Consider the following 20569-nt stretch of genomic DNA (forward strand, 5'->3'; position numbering starts at 1 on the left):
ATTGACATAAGTGAAGGTTGCTGCTGAAAGGAGCAGGCCTGCCCTGCCCCAGCAATGTATTTCTTCCTTCTTTTATGCTATAGTAGCCTTCATGTTGCAATGTGGGGAGCTGGTTTATGGGACCAATTTTGAAAAGTACAAATGAACTAAGAGCTGAATCTTCAGCTGGATCAGTTTGTAGATTCCCTAATCCTGGCTCACCATTTGATCACCCAAACATTACTGAATGGGAAATGATTGGAACACACATAACATACCGATGGGGACAAGGGCAGCTTAACTAGCTGCGGAACTGTGTAAGTGTTCTCAACTTTTATTTAACCTTAAAGTTTAGCACTTCTCTTTCAGACTTGAGGAAGGGCCTCTGTGTCAAAAATTTTGCCAATGTTTTCCCAACACTATTAGTAGGTCTAATAAAGGGTACTGCTTTCACAGACTTCCACGAGCCTTGCCTCTCTTACATTCTCAGACCATCATAACAACAGCATTCTGAAAAGAATTTGGCTTAGCGTAAATAACTAAAGAAGAAAATTTATGTGCATAAAAGTAATTTTACTGTTGATCAGTTGGAATTGTAATGCTGATGAATTCTTCAGTTCATTTTTATAGTTGCAGCGATGGTTTCTTGGAACAGAGCTCCTTCACGTCATTCATTTTTTGCCTTTGAGTTAGTCATATTTACATTCTGTTTAGCTTTTGCAATAAATAGTATTCTATCGAATGTACATTCTAATGTTGTTTGTGTAACAAGATTATTTGTTACCAAACAGTTCTTGCTCTTGCAGACTTGCAGTGGCAATCTCACTCACAGTCTTCTGTTGCTTAGAAGTCTTGGCCTCACTAAGCAATCAGTTTAGTGTCACAAAGTGTATACATTTTCTGTGGGGCAGTATGGCCATAGATATTTTCTTGCCCAACTAACATAAGCTTGCCTGAAAATGATAAATGCTGTTACAAAAAGTTTGGGAGACAAACAAGAATGTGTGTTGTATCCCTTCTTAGTATATAAGACATACCTTTTTTACAGCTGTTTGTTGCTTTTGTCTATAAAACCTGCTGCCAGCATTGTATCTCTGTGGATTTCCATGGACTTTTTAATGATGTGATGTCATTTTTATATAGACCATATAACACCTTGGTTCATATACATTAAAATTCATGCTTAATTGATACTGGCTTCTTAACATACCATCTGACTGTATCAGCATTGTAGAATACCAGATTGGAAGGGACCTTAAGGATCATGTGGTCCAACCTTTCTTGGCACAAGCTTCATCTAGACAAAAGCACCGTCTAGATAAGATGGCCCAGCACCCCGTCCAGCCGAATCCACCACTTCCCTGGTGAGATATTCCAATGGCTAATTGTTCTCATTGCAAAAAATTTTCCTCTTTTGTCCAATCGGAATCTCCCCAGGAGTAACTTGTACCCATTACCCCTCATCTTTTCCATGTGACTCCTTGTAAAAAGGGAGTCTCCATCTTCTTTGCAGCCACCCTTTAAATACTGGAACATGATGATAAGGTCTCCCCTAAGCCTTCTTTTCTCAAGGCTGAACAAACTCCATTCTCTCAGCCTTTCCTCATATAGCAAGCTTCCCAGTCCCCTTGATCATCCTGGTGGCCCTTCTCTGGACCCTCTCCAGCCTGTCCACATCGTTTTTGTATAGTGGCAATGAAAACTGAACACAGTATTCCAGGTGTGGCCTGACAAGTGCCAAGTAGAGTGGGATAATATCTTCTTATCTTTGCTGGCGATGCCCTTGTTGATGCAACCCAGCAACCTGTTGGCTTGCTTTGCCACTGCAGCACACTGTTCACTCATATTGAGTTGCTTGTCCACCAGGACCCCCAGGTCCCTTTCCACAGAGCTGCTCTCCAGCCAAGTGGATCCCAGCCTGTGCTACACTCCTGGATTATGTTTTCCCAGGTATAAGACCCTACACTTGTCTTGTTGAACTTCATGACTGTCTTCACAGAGTGTAAATACGCGAACAAGTTTGTTGTCTGGGCAGCCTGATTTGATAAGTTTGTGTGATGTTGTCTATTTTGAATAGGCGTATGCTCGCCATGCCTCTATATTTTTAGAATTATTGTTATTTAAAAATGAGCGCAGTTGGAACAGATCAAGTTGCCTAGGCAAAGGAGCATCCACATGCAGAAAAGGAAAAAGAAAACTTTAAAGTAATTTTAATTTTACATGAGAATGGTTGCACTATGTCACTCTGAAGACCCATCTACTATCTAGTTTCTGGCAGTGACCAAGAGCAACTGGGAAAGAGCCTAAAACCAGATGTATGTAAAGCACTTCCCCTGTTTTCTCTTCGCATTTCCTGAAATCTACAGTTTCAACAGACTTCCTGACCCTGGGATCAGGATAGAGTTGAGTTCTCATATTATTATCTAAGAATTTTGAAGCTAACTTTTCTCTATGAATCTATTAAATAAAATAGACTTTGAATTAAGCAGAAATCAAATGTACATTCTTCCATCCCATAGTCATATACCTCACTTCTGGGGTTTTTTTTCCTTGTATGGTATCCCAAGTCTGATATTGGATCCTAGATCTTTAGGACAACATTTAAATTTATTTTCTGTGACATTGTAACTTGGGATGCTAAATAAAACATTATAATACAGTTCACTGAACCCAAATGACCACATAGATAGTCCACATAGATAATCTTAGATTTATTCCAGGAAATCAATGCAGCAGGTAATAGTTTATATTCCTGATGTAGAGGGCTTATTTCCTAGTTGTTTGTTATGGAAATTCATGCTTGATCCTGTGAAGTATTTACTGCCTGTCACTGTCATAGACAGGATGTGGGACAGCGTATACCATATATCTGCTTCAGTATGATAATTTCTAGTAAGAGTCAGAGAAAAAAAATTAAAGCTATTGGGAATTTCTATAAGCTTTCTTCTTTTTATTAAATATTTATTATTCCCCTTCAAATTACTCCATTTAATATCTGAGCAGTTCAACCAACACTTAATCTCCTATTCTACATCAGAAAATACATTTGCCACGATCCAGTCCATTTTAGCGTTGCTTATTCCTTCAGTGTAGCAAATGGTATAAGTAAAGCTGCTTTCTTGGAATTAGGCTTATCAGCAACACCTTTGGTATGTGATTTTTCTGTTGCTTTGTCATTATCTTTGTACAACACAGCTGCTTGTCTGGTTAAGTATGACAAATATTTACTATTCCTTATATTTTTCTTCAGAATTGTGCTCTATAAAAATAGCAAAAACAGTTTGAGGTGGGCTAGATAACATCTTAAAGGCCTAACCAAATACATTCAGCTTTTAACAAATAGTATAGAACAGCCCAGGTTGGAAGGGACCTCAGAAGAATATCTAGTCCAGACTTTTGTGGGAAAGGATGCCTAGATGACATTATCTAGTACCTTGTTCAGTCACATCTTGAAAACCTCCAGCAATGGGGACTCCACCACTTCTCTTGAGAGGTTGTTCCAATGAATGATCGTTCTTACTGTAAAAAAATTCTTTCTTACATTTCTTTTTCTCTAAGACTGGCTGAAATGGTTGTTCCAAGCACCTCAGTTTCATTATCCTTCAGATCCTGATTTAGAGCTCCCAAACAGATTAACAGTTTTACTGCATGGCTATAATTTGTTGAGCATAGCTGATTTTAGTTTCTAACAGTAATTTGTGTCTTATCTCTCTTTAACTAACTGTGAACATATAGCCAGTGATTGTTTTGGAAATGGTTTTGTATTCTAAAGAAAATGTCTGTTGTCTTTGAACTTATTTTGACATTATTTGGATCAAGGTCCCCGCCACAAGGCAGATATGATACTCCTCTACACAAGAGAATCTGTAATGCTTTTTGGATTAGTAGCAGTCACTGCCTGAACGATGCTTATTGTCTGACACTAGGTGTCACACTAAGAAAGTTATTGAATCTGCCTCATTAATGAGGTGAAGATTTTTCTTTTGTTTTTAAAAGGCACAGGAAGTTTGGTTTCCCTCCTTGTGGAACCACGGTAGAGTAGTTCCACTGAAATAGTTGCTGGGAGGATGAGACAGGAGAAATAGGCTCACTGTGATCTGGAGACATAACTTCTTGTACTTAATGTCACCATTTTACCTTCTTTCTTTTAAAGTTGTTTTTGGTTTGGTGGGGGTTTTTTTAGTAAATCAGTCACTGCACCATCCACTGTTTTAGTAACAGCATTGATAAAACTCTCTTCTAATAGCGGGTTACCATTGCAGCTAAGCCAATCTAATGGCTAGCAGCCACTGAAATGTGCAATCCTCCAGTTCTCTTTTCTTTGCACGTTTCTTCCTCCTCCCTGTGCCAGCACTCATGCTCCTCTGAGCTCCCAGTAATCCAGTTCAGGAAGTTAAACTGACATAAGAATAAATCTAGAGGAAAGAAAAATCTGTTTTCTGCCTCTTTAGTACCTTGAACCAACTCACTGAGATAAGTGCCAGGGCAAGAAGTAGGGACAAATATGGAACATGGAAGGAGCAGAACCTCCCATACTGGCAGCAAGAAGCTATCAGGTCAGTTTAGCTGTAACAGCAAACCTTTTATTCAAAGGGCTTAAGTGAGGCAAAGTATATTCTCAATCTGTACTTGAAGCTTGTGACTTCTGCTTTTAAAAACAACTTGCATGCTTGAAAGCTTGCCTGTTTGGATTTTTTCCAACTAAGCTTTCTGCTACCTTAATGAAAGTTACTACCTTCTCCTACAAGCCTTGCCTTTCATATGCTCTATTGTTTTGTATGGATTAATTATGGCATTCATAAGGTGCTTAAGTTATAGTGCTCAACAATCTGCATTTCCAAGCAAAGTCCGTTCTCTATCATGCTGTATGCATATGCTTCTCTCCATGTAAGTTTGGGGGGTTTTACCATTGGTAAGACTAACATCTGTCAATACCTCTCACACAATAAAAGTAATAAATAAAAAAATAAAACCCAGCTATTTAATTTATGTGGTCTCTGAAATTCATACTATAAGGCTGCTTAATGCATCTCTCATGCATTGCTTGTAATTAATATTCTGCTATCATGATTATTTTGTGCTCATGTATCTTCCTTATCTAGTTCTTCACCTAGTAGAATGCACATGGATATATCAGACACTCATAGTTCTCCCTGGTATGCTGAAAACCTTTTCTTGTCACTCAGTATGACAGAATGAAATGTCACTTGTGATGTCACTGTCTTCATGAGCTTGGATATTATTACATATATCTATGTGTAATAATGTGCATTGCATAGCTTAATTTGAAGTCTGCATGGAATGGAGATGCAAATGCTTCAGATAATATGAAACTAAAGTATTGAAATGATGTGAATATCTTTTCAATTCTCTACAGATATTATTTCCCTGTTGTGAAATAATGACATAAAAAACCCACCAAAAGCTGGATGTTATGCTTATAATTTATGTAATCATAAAAAGGACAGTTAATCTCTTCAGAAGACCTTTTTTTTTTTTTCACTGCATAAATTCAGCTGATAAGGGAAAACTGGTTTATGCCCGAAATCAAATGGTGGTCACAACTGTTTTGTAAATAACACGTTACAGCTGCTGTAGCAGCAAACCCCTTTTTCACAGTTCCTCCTTTTTAAGACTACTAAATGCAAGCATCAGGTGGGGGGAATTGTGGATGTGCTTTTGGGGATGGCAGTCCCATTTTCTTTCTTTACATCTTTTAACATGGGCTTATGATCTATAAGAAGTTGAGAACCAATAATCTGTTGTAGCAGCCTTTATGCCTACTGAAACTAGTCTCATTTACTAGCTTAATTGGAGTTATTCCTGATTTACAGGCTGGATAGCATAGGTAATATCAGAATCTAGCCTGTGTTTTCAACTACAAGGAAGAGAATTTTTCTAAAGCCTTGAAGGGAATGGAGTGCCAATAGGATAGCCTCAAGGTAAGCACAATGGGGTCCTGCTTTTTCAGTATACAAAACCATAGCACAGCTGGCTTTTCCACATACCTATACTTCATATAGTGGAGTGATTCCCACCTGAGCCATCTTCAGGTTCCTCAGTTTCTCAGTCAATGTCAGATGCTAATTTAAGGCCTCAATCTTCATCTTTAGCTTGAACTAGATGAAGCTTCATTCACCTTACTAGACTGAATTTTGATCAGTTGTTCATCAGAAATATCCCCATGATGTAATGCAGGCAACAAGACTGTGTGGTAGCCAGGGACAAAATCCTAAACTTGCCCTCCCTGTCTGTACCACTGAAGCAGGGAGTCCAGTTGCCTGGGACTACTAAATTGCCAAGGAACAGTGATTCCTACAGAGAATGGTTTAGATTTCAGTCATGCTGAACTGCCCTCCAGAGGTATCAGTTGGCCTCTTCCAGCTCTGCAGGGAATCCAAGCTACAAAGCTGTGAGGTGGAAGATAAGAAAGCCTGAAGTGAAATGGGGTGTATCTGACAAAAGCGTTTGCGAGCACTGTAATCTGGCCTTGGGCAGATCAGGCGATCTGAAAGGCAGGCCACATTTTTAGGCACTGCTTGCAAAACCTTCCTTTTCAAATGAAAGATGCCACCTAGCAAGATGAACAACAGTATTCTGCTGAAATTGCCAACCAATAGAAAGAAATCATGTAGGCAAGAAAAATAAAAGCAACAGCACAGGGAAAAAAGAATGCTTTCTTGAAAAAGCAAGCAGTTAACAATACTCTTTGCATAGCTTTTGTCTCTGCTGTTACAGATGAGTAAATGGAGGCGTCTGAGGTGTTCCCAGGTTTACAATATCAGCTCAGTAGCATTACCGCACCTACTGTAACAAAACCAGCACGCCTTTATCTCTAAAATGTAGGCTTATCTCCCATAACCTCTTTTATTTCTGTGCCTTTTGAAATTACAAATAATCATTTCCTTTCCAAAGCAACGTGCTCTTCTGCTGTGTTTGTGCATGTATGTGTATCTAACAGTGCTGACTTGCTTCAGTTGTGGTCTTCTGATCTCATCTGGTTTTGTTGTTGTAGTCAAACATACATGCCACATAGCTTAGTTCAGCAAAACCACTCCTAGCTGACCTGAAATATTTTCTTATCATTCTAGTGCATGTAACCACTGCCCTGAAAATGCTGCCTCTTGTAAGTCTGTAAATATCAGTACAGCAACTGTGTGCCTCCTTTTCTTGGAGATATAAGCTTGTCTGCAAAACTATGAGAACCAAATTACAGAATGTAAAAAAAAAGAAAATTAAACATGTTTAGATACAGAAAAAAAAATGGAAAATTAATCTGAAAATCCATAACTCTTTCATGAACCATCAAAAGGAAATTTTTGCTTAATGTCATAGTTAATTTTTATATAATTACAGGACAATAACATTTTGTTATCAAGTCCTTAAGAAAAATTATGTCAATGGTAATAACAGAACTCTTTTGCTCATTTAAAAAGTTGTGAGCAGGAGCAATGGAAAGGAATGTGACATGGAGTGTCTTATTACATTAATTTAAAAGCACGATTAATAGTTATTTAAATGAGTCCTAGCAATTTGTAGAGTAAATAAATTACTCCAGAATCTATACATGCTAATATTTTCATTGAGCCAATTAAAATGTGCAGGAGATTGGGATTAGACAAAGTAGTACGCTGCTCTCCAGAATCTGCATTGGAACAGATTTTGCAAAAGGCAAAAAGTTATCCAGCAATGACTTAAATCACTGTGGTGCATAACCTAGTATGTCCTGTACAGTTGGACATACTGCTGCATTTTGTAAGACATGAAATAAGATAGACAAAGGTCATATTTTCTTCAGACAGGTAAAAGCATTTACCTGTCTAGTCTCTCTGTTTCAGTATAAAACATCAGGACCCTATGCAGCTTATGCTGTCATATAGAAAATTACTTGTTTCTGCTTGTCTTTTCCCTAAGGAACATCTGGTGTTTACCTCCAGATACTCCAGTTTTCTTGTATGTGATCTTCAGCAGTGCTGCTTCACATATGTTTTCTAGAGTATATTTATTATTGAATTCATAGAGCACATCTGGAAATCATAGAATCATAAATCCAAGCTTTCCTTCTTTCTACTCCATTTTAAATGGTTTTGCTGCATCTGTCTTTAATCAGATGTTCAAAAACATATTTGTATGACTACACACACACACGTATATGTATGTGTATGTGTATATGTATATTCAGAACACTGCAGAGCACTGGCAAATTATAGGCTATTGTGCTGTAGTTAATATAACTCAGAAAAGATATTTTGAACTTTTCTAATAGAAAGTGAACACAATTGTGGGAAAGTATGGACAACATTTAATGGATTGTTATGCTTGACTTCATGCCTTAGATGTCTAGGTGTCTGCCTGAGCATCCATATTAATGGCTTTTCTGAAATCATTTATCTATTTATAGTTCAGTTTAAGGTAACAAAGCAAAGAAGTATGAAGTTGTCATTAATATGTCTCATAAGCAGTTAGGCAGATAGTTAAAGCATTGTGTATTGTCCTACTGCTAGAAGTGATCAGCTTTATGTGAGATGCAGTGAAGGTGTACTGTGCAAGAAAAACTAAAGTAGGGTCCCTGAAGCCATTTCATTTTGTGTTGGAAAGAAATATTTATTGCTCGCCTGGTTGGTTATTTACTTATTGTGTCTCAGCTGATGTGCAGAAACTTCCAGCTAAGGAAGATGTGCCAGCTGGATCGTTTGTAATGAGAGAAGCATATAATGAACATACTTATGGATATATCCAGAAGCAGAATAGGTAGACAATTTGGGGGTAGTCTTTTTGAAGGGCAGTGGTTTTCAACTACATCTGATACAGATTAGGAAGCTACTGCCTCCTTTTGCGGACTACCAGGAAATCCCAACGTATCCTATAGCAGGACATTATCAGTCCATGTGATCTGCTAGTGTACATAAACTCTGTGTAGAAAAGCAGTAAAGCAATCCTGTTCTGTCAAAATTATTCCAATAAAAACACTAATAACATATTCTTTACATTAAACTAGACCATTTTAATAGAACAGAGAGTTAGGGAGTCACTACTATGTGTCAGGTAAAGGTGGTAAAATCTCTGTAGGAGATCAGCTACCACTGGAACAGTAATTCTCTCTGTATCATCTGACACCAACAGACTTTACAAATTATATTTTAACAGCAGCTTTGAGGAGAGCCACTTTAGAATTTGACTTCAAATGAGCACCTAAGGAGCTTAAATCCTGAATAACTTGGAGGACCTGGGTCAGTATTCCTAAAATACTTACCTAACATAGCACTTATGCAGCATACTGAAGACCAAATTCCTTACCTCAGCCCTGCAGTCACCACAGTCCATTAATTGTGGGTTAATTGTTCTAGACTTCTGAAAACTAGATGAGGTCAAACCATCAGTTTCTGTTTAAACTGATTGTAATGGAATATTTAGCATTTTGAACAACAGGCAACTAAACTTATATGTGCCACTGAAACAAGTTTTGTATTTCAGATCCAGTGTCATTTGTATTATATTTCAGCTTTATCATTTCTAGTCAGTTAATATACTGAATATAGTAGAACAAGTGAAATATTAAACAATTGAGGTAAGTTTAATAGTTATTCTGATCGTTATCATTCATGGAGTATAAGAATACTATGCACTATATTATGTTAGTAATAAGTTTTCAAATTATGTAATCTAAAATATGCTTCTGCTGCAGGTCATGGGATAACAGCAGTAAAGGAAAAAGCAGGAACTACCCTAGGAATTCATAACGCAAGTTCAGCATCTTTGGAAACAGCAGAGCCTCCTGCAGCTGAAACACAAATTATACGTAAGTTCAAGTTCACTGAAATTGGACAAAATTCTTTGACACTGCCAAATTAGTCCAATTTACAAAATTTTAAGATTTTGATCCCAGAATCCAGTTTTCTGTAATTTGTGCCGTGAAAATGTGCTGTAGCTTGCTTTTTTTCTTTTGTTAGAAGCAGAAGATTCTCTGGACCAAAGCTCTCTTGAGAATGTTCCTTCTCCTTCATCTGGATCTCGTGGCATGTTGTCAGCTATCACTAACGCTGTACAGAACACAGTGAGTCATTTTAGCTGGCCTCTCTGCTGTAGTTATTCTTCATCATTTTTAGGTGCAACTTCACTATACATCACATGTAACAGGTAGAGTTTGTTAAGTTGTAGGTCTTTGTAAAAACAGTTCTGTTGTAAGTCTGTTTAGAGTCTCTTCCATGGCAAAATAACTGTATCAAATTAAAAAAAAAAAAAAAAGTCAAACATAACTAAGTAAGTTACTACTTTGGCACCAATTTGAATGAAAATATGGTCTTCTCCTAAACTATATAGAATTCTGCAAATTCTTGGGAAATCTTTTTATAGTTGTGGTACCATCATCTTTTTTTTTTTTTTTTTACATTTAAGTCCTTCCAGAGAAAGTATGATAAGATTTATTATCATTTTTGAAGGCAGATAAAATAAGAAAATATTCCATTTGCTTATTTTAAGACTTTTACTAAACTCTGTATTGTTAGTCCCTGGCCCTTACCTTCACCTCTCTATCTAGTCTCTCATTTCATATTAGCCTTCCCAGAAAGTGGTCTGATTGCAGACTCAGTGAGGCAAAATCTTTTGTCCATGGTTCTTTCCCGTTACACTCTACATATATATTCTGTGTTGCACTTCATCTTTTTCTTTTTCTGTTTTTCTGTGTTTCAGCTTTTGCAAAATCCTGTACCATACTGTTTCCAAATCAATTTTTGTGTCATCTTCTTCCCAGCTTTTTTTACAGATTATTACCATAGCAAATGTTTTCCTCTGAGCTTTTCAGTATGGTGTTTCCCTTCAAGTTATAAGAGACTTTAAGCATCAGCTACAAAAGCATAGGAGACTAACTCCCCATTGAGCGTGTTTTACAAAGTGGCAATCCTTTTTTAGTGCATATCCAGTTCACTCTGAGTGACTTACCACTCTAATATCAAAGATTATGGGAACAGAGGGAGATTTGTATAGACTATTCCTAAGATTGTTGCTACAGAATCTGGAGCATCATAGGGCTTCTGAGAGCTAGACACCAGTAAGAGTACCTGAGCATTGTATAAGATTTTCAAATAAGAGAAATGTGCTCTTATGCACACCTAGAGAGGCTACTATACCACAGTGATGAATGTCACCAAACAAAAAGTATAACTTAAGGTCTCAGTACGTTGCCTGTAATGCCATTTGAGACTTTGGTAGGGTTTTCCATTATATATCAGGTTACATCAGCGTGTGAGTATCTGACAGATGCATAATCCAGATTGAAATGGAAATTTTTAGCCAGTGAAAATTCTTCTTCAGTGTACATGAAAAACTGAGAGTGAGGGCTAACGCTAATACAAAGGCACAGGAAAAACAACTGTATTTCGATAGACAGTTCCAGAGTTATCACAAGTGTCAAAATTTTAGAAATCAGTTAGATAAGGCAGAGTCATCCTGTTCATGATGGACTTTGGCTCCATGTTATTCATATCTAAAATGTGTTCCCATGGACTAGATGCCACTTCGGATTAAATTAAAATGGTATTATTAATAATTTTTTTTATTGGCACAGGTGTTACATTTCCTCCAGTGTGAGCCTTGTAATTAACTAGAAATATTTGTATAGTTCATTTTTTTCTTTTTGAAAATGTATTCAGAACAAAGTAACATAATTTTATAAATATATCAATCCTATTGTTAGTTAAAGCATAGGAAATTTAGGAACCTGAATGTTCAAAGATGGTGTCGGCAAAAGCAATACCCTTTACAGTTAATATTAGCATAAAGTGGAAAGAAAATAACCACATTGCATTATTTTATACAGGGGAAAAGTGTATTATCTGGAGGCTTAGATGCTTTGGAATTTATTGGGAAGACAACCATGAATGTCCTTGCAGAAAGTGATCCTGGATTTAAGAGAACCAAAACACTGATGGCAAGAACAGTTTCTCTATCTCAGGTTGGATTTATTTAAATACAGCTCTGACAATGCAGTTTCAGATTATTTTTCCAGCATTTCAGATGCCTCAGGGAGAGGCTTTCTCTATTGCAATAGATATTGGCTAGGCTTATTGTGCTTTATATTTGCTCCACTTTCTTTTTCTTCACAGAACCACAAAAGGTAATGTAAAATCATCTTTTCTGCATAATCACATGTACCATAGCTGATTTTTATAAGATAGTGTATGTGGTGATAAATCATTACACTCTGGAGACAGAATCGAATTGGTTTTGTTTTGGTAACAGCTGTAGATAGGTATCTTCCAGCATAAACATCACTATACTACTTTCCTTGGAAATGAGTAATACTGGAATATGACATATGTTTCATTAGGAATTAAAGCTGAAAACTAATGGTACCCTTGCATAGTCATGACTCGTATGTTTAAAAATTCAGAGACATGATAAAAACAGAAGTGTAAGTGTTGTCAGTACAAAATTATTTTAGCTCTCCAGACACTGCGAGGAGGGAGGCTGTGGAAATCAGTAGACATTGAAAAAAACTTTAATTTTACTACATGTGTACTTCCTTGTAAAGAGGAGTAAAGGTATTTTTGAGATGTTTCATCTTTAGTGTTGGTCGTTGTAAGCGTAAACAGACTGATACTGTTATACTAGGCCAAAAGCAAGTAACTCTTGTTAAGGCCCACAGGGTTAAAATGAGCTTTTGAGAATACCTTCCTAAACAATGTGCATGAATTCACACATAAAATCTGAGGCAGAAGTGACATAAATCAGTTCTCATGGGTCACATAACACAGTGCTTCCTTTTCAGTGATTTGTGCATAAAACTTTGTGAGTGATCTTTTGAAGGTGGAGACTGAAAAATCTGTCATCATAAGTCTTTTGTAACAAATGAATAAGTGAAGACAATATCGTAGAAGTTTTGAATGATGCAATAGTGTAAGTGGCAAGAGTTCACCTGTATTCAGAGGCTTCTATGTGACTTTAAGATGCAGTTCAGATGTATTTACCAGCTTTACTGTAGCAAATTCATACGAGAGGCCATTCCTTCCTGGCAATAGAAGGAAGGAATAGAAGATCCTATTCTATACACTATTCTATCTTTCTTATACACTAATAGAAGTGTATAAGAAGATCACTCCAAAATATCCCCAAGTATATGGAGTATAGTTCTGCCCCACCTTTGGTAGAAGTCATACCGTATTAGGCCTGACTTTAGTTTCTGCTAAAAATATTTTATAGGAAATAATTATGTAGGTGCATTATTTAGGTATAAGTACGTAGGTAGGTCCTGAAAATAATATTCTTCCCGTTTTGTGGTCTGTGGAATGGATTGCATGACACTTTAAGGCTGTGTATTAAATAGTCCTTTTTATTTTTCTTTCATTGTAATTGGTGGCTAAATTTATTGTATAATATCCATAGCTGATATTGCTTTCGAGAACATAAGCCAGATTATTTGTTTGTTCATTGTTTTTTAAAAAAAAGATGGTTAGCAATTACTGTTGGGAAAACCGCACTTAGCATGCTACTTAAATATTTTATTAGAGAAGTTTATCAAAAAAGAAGTTAGATATTTCAGCTCTAAAATTTCAGCTCTGCAGATGTGATATAGTCCCAAATTTTATTACTACTTCCTAGACAAGCAGAAGCAGAAAGTAATAAAATCTGTCATACCTACAGCACTACCAATGAAACAACAGGAATGATGTATTTTTTTGCAGCTGTTGCGAGAAGCTAAAGAAAAAGAGAAACAGAGGCGGGCCCAGCAAGTTACAGTTGAAAGAACAGCACATTACGGACTACTTTTTGATGAGTTCCAAGGTTTGTCTCATCTTGAAGCTCTGGAAATCCTGTCAAATGAAAGTGAAGCCCAGGTACAGTATGCAGACAGCATAAATCAAAATGGTTGGTAAAAAATTGTTCTTTACAGTAATTCTGTTCTGCAGGTGCATGTGAAATGAACATTAAGTTCTTCATCAACTTCAGAGAAAGCTGGATTGGTCCCATGGGTCAGTCCCGGGCTTCAGGAAATCAATCTCAATACATGTAAAATGTAACTCCGAGATTGACTCAAAACAAACAACTTCATTACTGAAGGTTATTTTTGTTAGAACCATATATCAGCTTGTGACACTGTGCAGATGTCTTTTCAGAATTTGCAAGGAGGTTGATGTCTTATGGTTTTGTATCAGACACTAAGACTTACCTTCAGGAATTCCAGACCTATGACACCTAGAGGCTAGTGAATTAAAATGAATTCTAGATTACTTACTCAATTCCTAATTCTTCTTTGTTGTGTTAGGTTTTAAACCTACATAAAACTACCCCAAGATATCATTACTGGAAGTATACAAATGCTATATGTCTCTCTGAAGAACATGCTAAAGTTACTAAGGCCTATATGATAAATATATTTTTTAATTTCAGCTGTCAGTAGATCTCTGACAGTAGATTAATAGAACTTTTTTAGATTTTTACTAACTCCAACAGGATTGAATGCAACTGTCTGTGTCAACAAGTCCAATTCCCTCATAGATATTCCAAAAGTCTCACAGAACATCTTCCAACTACCCTACACACACACATGCACAAAATACTCACAGTACTCTGTAAGCTTGAGACCTATACTAACAGCCCAAAAGCCACACTCTGATGGACCACAGGAAGAGCACAAGAGAGACTGAAGGCATTGCTAATGTCCTATGCCCTTCTAACAGCAGGGATTTAAAAATATTTTAAAGCTTTCATTTTAAAAGTTTCTATTAAAAAAAAGTCCCAGTTAATCCCATGAAATGGACAATGCTATAGAGAGGGCCAAAAAGCCCTAAGTAGTGCTTCACAACCTGAGTTGGGTTGCCCAACTTTATCTTGTATTTAACCCTGAGCACATGAGCTGGACACATCAAGGAGGAACAAAAGAGAATAATGTCTTTCTCTAGTTTGTCACTGAGACAGTCTGCACATCTATGAAGCAAACTTAAAACCAACATTGGAAAAAACCTAAAAGTGAAATTTTGTATCAAATGGAGAGAAGGCTTCCATAGGCAGAGAGTGTGATTATGGGATTAACACTGCATAGCTGTAGTGGAAACAAACAGCAATTCAAAGAATCTTTCCATCTCTCTTAGGCTTCCCACCCTATTAAATATGCAGGGACTTGCAGATACCTGAGACACCCAACAGTCTGTCAATATGTTCTTCAAAACAGGTAGACTGTCAATAATTTTGGTTGCACTTTGAAGGGACGAAACAGGGTTTTTTCTAACTCCTCCCATGAGTGCTCAGGCTAAGCATGAATTCTACCTGTGCTCTTATCATAGACTCATAGAATGGTTTGGGTTGGAAGGGACCTTACAGATCATCTAGTTCCAACCCCCCTGCCATGGGCAGGGACACCCTCCACTAGACCACGTTGCCCAAAGCCCCATCCAACCTGGTCTTAAACACTTCCAGGGATGGGGCATCCACAGCCTCTCTGGACAACCTGTTCCAGTGCCTCACCACTCTCACAATAAAGCATTTCTTTCTAACATCTAATCTAAATCGACCCTCCTTCAGCTTAAACCTGTTACCCCTTGTCCTGTCGCTACACTCCCTGATAAACAGTCCCTTACCATCTTTCCTGTAGGCCCCCTTCAGGTACCGGAAGGCTGCAATTAGGTCTCCTCACCTCCCTCGACCTGCTGGTCACACTTCTTTTGATGCAGCTCAGGATATGGTTGGCTTTCTGGGCTGCAAACACACATTGCTGGCTCATGTTGAGCTTTTCATGAACCATGCCCCCCAAGTCCTTCTCCTCAGGGCTGCTCGCAATCAATTCTCCGCCCAGCCTGTAGTTGTGCTTGGGATTGTCCCGACCCATATGCAGGACCTTGCACTTGGCCTTGTTGAACTTCATGTGTTTCACATGGCCCACCTCCCAAGCCTGTCAAGGTCCCTCTGGATGGCATCCCTTCCCTCCAGCGTGTCAACCCCACCACACAGCTTGGTGTCATTGGCAAACTTGCTGAGGGTGCACTCAGTCCCACTGTCCATGTCGCCAACAAAAATGTTAAACAGCGCCAGTCCCAGTACCGATCCCTGAGGAATGCCACTTGTCACTGGTCTTTCTTAGACACCAAGCTGTTGACTGCAACTCTTTGAGTGCAACCATCCAGCCAATTCCTTATCCACTGCGTGGTCCATCCATCAAATCCATGTCTGTCCAATTTAGAGACAAGGATGTCATGCGGGACAGTGTCAAATGCCTTGCACAAGTCCAGGTAGATGACATCAGTTGCTCTTCCCTTATCCACCAAAGCTGTAACCCTGTCATAGGATGCCATCAAATTTGTTAGGCATGATTTGCCCTTGGTGAAGCCATGTTGGCTGTCACCAATCACCTCATTTTTCATGTGCCTGAGCATAGTTTCCAGGAGGATCTGCTCCATGATCTTGCCAGGCACAGAGGTGAGACTGACTGGCCTGTAGTTCCCTAGGCCTTCCTTTTTTCCTGTTTTAAAAATGTGGGTTATGTTTCCCCTTTTGCAGTCAGTGGGAACTTCACCAGACTGCCATGACTTCTCAAATATGATGGATAGTGGCTTAGCAATTTATTTAGCAACTTACTAGCAACTCTTCTTTCCTGCTGACTTCATCCAAGCAATCCCAAAATGCTTATTACAGTTTGCAATTAAACCACAGTTTTATAATTCAAACCAAATGTTCTGGGAGAAGGTAGAGACCTGATGATCTTGCAAGGCTGGTGTAATTTTTGTGATACTCAACAAATTTTGTTGATCAGAACTAAAAATGTGTCTACATAAGATGGAATGTTAGAGACAAGATTTGAGCATAATGGAAGTTTCCATTTCTTCACTTATTTTGGTATCAGGCTCAAAATTATCAAATTAAGAAAAAGTCTCTGTTTTGTTTAGGATTTCTTCTGTCCTTTCTTTTACAGATTCAGTCATATTTAGCAACACTTGATGGAGAGCAGTTGGAGACTGTGAAAAATGATTTAATTGCTATAAAGGAGATTTTTGTTCCAAAGGAATCAGATGATGAAGTGGTACAGACACAGAAAGGTAATTAGAAATACAGAGACTTAACCATATGAACAATTGTTACTTCTGCATATAGTAATTAAAAAAATTACAATCCCAACTATAATTTCTGATATCCTGATACTTTTCATAAGCAAATCACAAAAAATAATACTCTGAAAGTTCTGGAAGCTGATCAATGCTTAATTTTGAATTTGTGTTGTAACTGAAGTGTGAGACAGAAAAAATACAAGGTAAGGAAGTATTGTATTACTTTACTATATGGTCAGTGAAAGCAAAACAAAAGTAGTAACCTTTTAGATAACTGATGTTTTCTTACAGAATCTGTTTATGAAATTGTGTAATCTGAAGGTTTAGAAGTGTTTAGCAATGCTTTTCTGTTTAGCAACTTCATCCTTACTTTGCACCCTCCCTTGCTAGGTAGGGAAAAAATTAGTGTAATAAAAGGGACTTACTTAAGAACCCTGAACTTTTTGAAGTAAAGTCACTTTAAAACATAGTGGCAAAGCTGCTTTCTAGGTGTTGCTTGGCAAGATGTGGCATGCAGAGCGTGAGAAAGAAGGTAAAGTAGCAGAAGCGTGCCAGAACTATGACATAGCGGGCAGCATCAAAGAGAATGGGACCAGCATGGCAGTCCATAGATCAGCTCACAAAAGTTACAATAAAATGGATGGGCCCTTTGGTTAGGGGTAAAATAGATGTCTTAAACAGGTCAGGAATTTTGGCGTTCCCCAAAACAGAAGGATAAGAACATAGCTTAAAGCCACCATAGTTCATGTCTCCAGGCCCGTGAGATCCATACCAAAGCTCCTCTAGCTAATAGAAACAACACCCTTGACCTGACCGAGGAGTGGCTCATGCCATTAAACACCATATTGTTGTGTTTCAGAAACACAGAAACATAAAAAGATATTTCTTCCACATCCTCTTGACCTCCTCAGGGGTGCTTAGCCCATAAAACTTACATTTTGCATGATGAGTTGTGATTTCTCTAGCCTTCAGAAAAGTTAGAAAAATTGTGCTAACATCCACGTGTTCTAGCTGGAAAGTCTTTTCTGCTCAGACTGCTCTTTCTAGCAGTGCTTATTCAATATGCCTGATGTTGCTCACAGGGAGCTTATTATTTCTTCTCGGGGGGGGCAGCAAGTGTTAAGTGTAGTCTTAGTATGGGAGACTTTTGTGCTGTTTTTTTTCCCTTGTTATTTTTTTTTAAAAGTAGGTTTGTGAGAAATAGAAGTCAAGAAAGTGCGTTACCTGCTTAAGAGATCCATGAGATGTCTGTTGTTCCTTAATTTCTGTGGGAAATCATTCCTTGCTTTGAAACCAGCCCCCAGGAAAAGCTCTGTTTCTTGCACAAAGTGATGTTTTCTCTGTTAGTCCGAAGTTCTGTTTTTTTCAGTGAAGCACAGCTGCTTGAAACATTAACTGGCCTTCTAAATAGCCTGGGACCAAGGCAATATGCACCTTAAAAAAAAAAAAAAAGGACAAAATCAGAGCATGCTGCAGGTTTTCCCCTGCAAAAGGAAATCAGTCAGCAGTGAAACATATTCTCCTCTCTGTGACCGCGGAAAGAACCACACACATGTTCTCTCCACCTTACAGATGAATGGATGTTACTTCAGGCCGCAGTTCAAAATTATGTCCTTTAGTGCAGTCAGGCTCAAGATTTATTAGTATTTGAACTACAGATAAATTTCATATATTAGTATTAAGTTGGATAAATTTTAGTTCCACTGGAGGACACCAAAAGAATAGAAACGTTAATAACCTCTCAAAGTAGCTTTCTGTTAGGGCTGAGCTGACAACGCTGTGGTCAGGCTCCTAATGTGGGATGCGTGGCTTTTACTTCTTTCTTCAGCCTCTCACCCATTATCTATAGTATTGTCCGCAGTATTGTTCATTGTAGTATCCACAACACTGCATTGAGAGTCCTCTTAACACGGTATAGTGCTTTGACACATCCCCTCTAGACAGTGTCCTAGTCTGGGTACACTTCATAGAAACATGTTATCCTCATTAAAATCGTGTCAGAATGACTGAAGGCTTCTTATGATCCTCCTGAGTCGGGGAATACCAATCTTTTCCCTGAATTTGTTCATGCACAGGATCTTAAGTGTTTTTATTAAGTACATCAAATGCATAAAACCTTGTAAAACTTAAAGAATTCCATTAATAAGCCCTTATATGACAATTGTCTGCCATTTGTATAAAAACACTACCCAGCACCTTTACATGTAATGTTGGATGTGATTTGCATGCCTGTTTCCCCCGATGGAGCACAGTTTTATTAAACAGTTTAATGCTTCATTCAGACTTTGGTTTGCCAATCTTTACATAATTTAAATTGGATTCCAGTGACTTCTGTTGACTACACTTAGTGTTCTGGTCATATTTTACAAATAAGTTTAGCTTTCCAGGGAGCACACCTGATATTTTAGGGTCTAGGTTTGAATCATTTGGTTTTATTTTTAAACTAGAATTGTTTACCTGAAATGACTTGTTGGGACCTTAAGCATATTTCTGTGGCATAATTAATATTTACACTAAGAAAATGGTCTCTGTTTAGTGTTAGCAAGAATTTTAAACATGCTTTGGCATCCAGCATACATAAAAGACAGTGAAGTTTAACAACAGGTTGGCTGATCAGAATTAAATGCAGCTCATGTCTTGCTGTGAAGAGAAGGTGTCATTCTAGTTTGTGTTCTTAGCTCAAGCTAGTTAATACAATTAAGGTCCTGTTAAGCACATTAATAGGTTTTACACTTATAAAATCAAGTCAGTAAGCCATATGCTCTTTTAATACCATATTTTTTGTTACAGAATTATGTATTTTTACTTAAGCTAGCTAGTCTAGCAAGAGGTAGCAGGCTATGTTAAATTCTGTGGAGGAATTTTGAGTTTTAATCCTGCTTGCTGAACAGTTTAAAACTACGACTAACTCGCCTTCAGCAGGATTTTAATTTTTGCTTCCTAGCTGAATAAAACTTGAGTTTTTTCCTCTATGTAAGGAAGCCACTCCCCTACAAAAGACAGAGTTTAACTAATGATGTTTGAAAATGTTAAATCTTATCTAGCCACTGAGCAGTATTTGTAAACAACTTAATTACCACTTATTGCTAATTTGTTACCACTTTCTCGTCATCAAAGTCCTATTATTTATATTGTGTCATCTGTCAGCGCTATATATATTCAGCAAAAAGAAGACTAGCTGGGATGAAAGCCAGTGCTTAGCATTCAAGTGTTTGAAAAGGGTGAGTGATTGTTTTATGTAGACTCTCAGGATCTCATTCAGAGATGTTAGTGCTGCTTTTAGTTTCTACCTTAAACACTTTCAGTCCTAAAGGAAGAGAAATTACTGCAGTGATCTTCAGAAGACTGTTTTGGGAAAGGGTTGGGGTTAGGCTTTTTTCCTGGCAACTTTGAAACTAGAATTGTAGGGTTTTGTGTATTTGCTTAACAGTCAGGTGCAAAATCAATATGGAAAGAAAGAAAGGGAAAAGATATTTTCTGACACAAGTAGGAGAAAGCCAAATGCATACCCTTCTCTATAATGTTTCCTCTCACTTTGACTATGCAACCCTCTTGTG

General features: G+C 37.7%; 2 protein-coding genes across 10 annotated transcripts in view; one reads left to right on the top strand and one right to left on the bottom strand.

Annotated features, from left to right (window-relative positions):
* The window catches only part of FAM114A1 (family with sequence similarity 114 member A1), a 37344-nt gene that overhangs the window by 5955 nt on the left and 10820 nt on the right, over window positions 1-20569 (top strand). For both annotated transcript variants that reach the window (XM_054824936.1, XM_054824937.1), the window contains exons 4-8: window positions 9665-9778; window positions 9930-10033; window positions 11795-11929; window positions 13659-13811; window positions 16880-17003. In XM_054824936.1, the coding sequence (XP_054680911.1) occupies window positions 9665-9778; window positions 9930-10033; window positions 11795-11929; window positions 13659-13811; window positions 16880-17003 (630 nt within the window). The remainder of the gene's footprint in view (window positions 1-9664; window positions 9779-9929; window positions 10034-11794; window positions 11930-13658; window positions 13812-16879; window positions 17004-20569) is intronic.
* The window catches only part of TMEM156 (transmembrane protein 156), a 72095-nt gene that overhangs the window by 4929 nt on the left and 46597 nt on the right, over window positions 1-20569 (bottom strand). For 6 of the 8 annotated variants that reach the window (XR_008577032.1, XR_008577027.1, XR_008577026.1 and 3 more), the window contains one exon: window positions 18237-18446. Coding sequence is in view for 2 of the 8 variants with exons in the window: in XM_054824939.1 (XP_054680914.1) it covers window positions 18271-18446 (176 nt within the window). In the remaining 6 variants the exon portion in view is untranslated. Of the gene's footprint in view, window positions 1-10043; window positions 10197-18236; window positions 18447-20569 lie in introns of those variants that run through there. The other 2 variants (XM_054824940.1, XR_008577029.1) reach the window with 2 other exon arrangements.

The sequence above is a fragment of the Grus americana genome, chromosome 4, assembly GCF_028858705.1.
Source record: "Grus americana isolate bGruAme1 chromosome 4, bGruAme1.mat, whole genome shotgun sequence".
Classification (NCBI taxonomy): Eukaryota; Metazoa; Chordata; class Aves; order Gruiformes; family Gruidae; genus Grus; species Grus americana.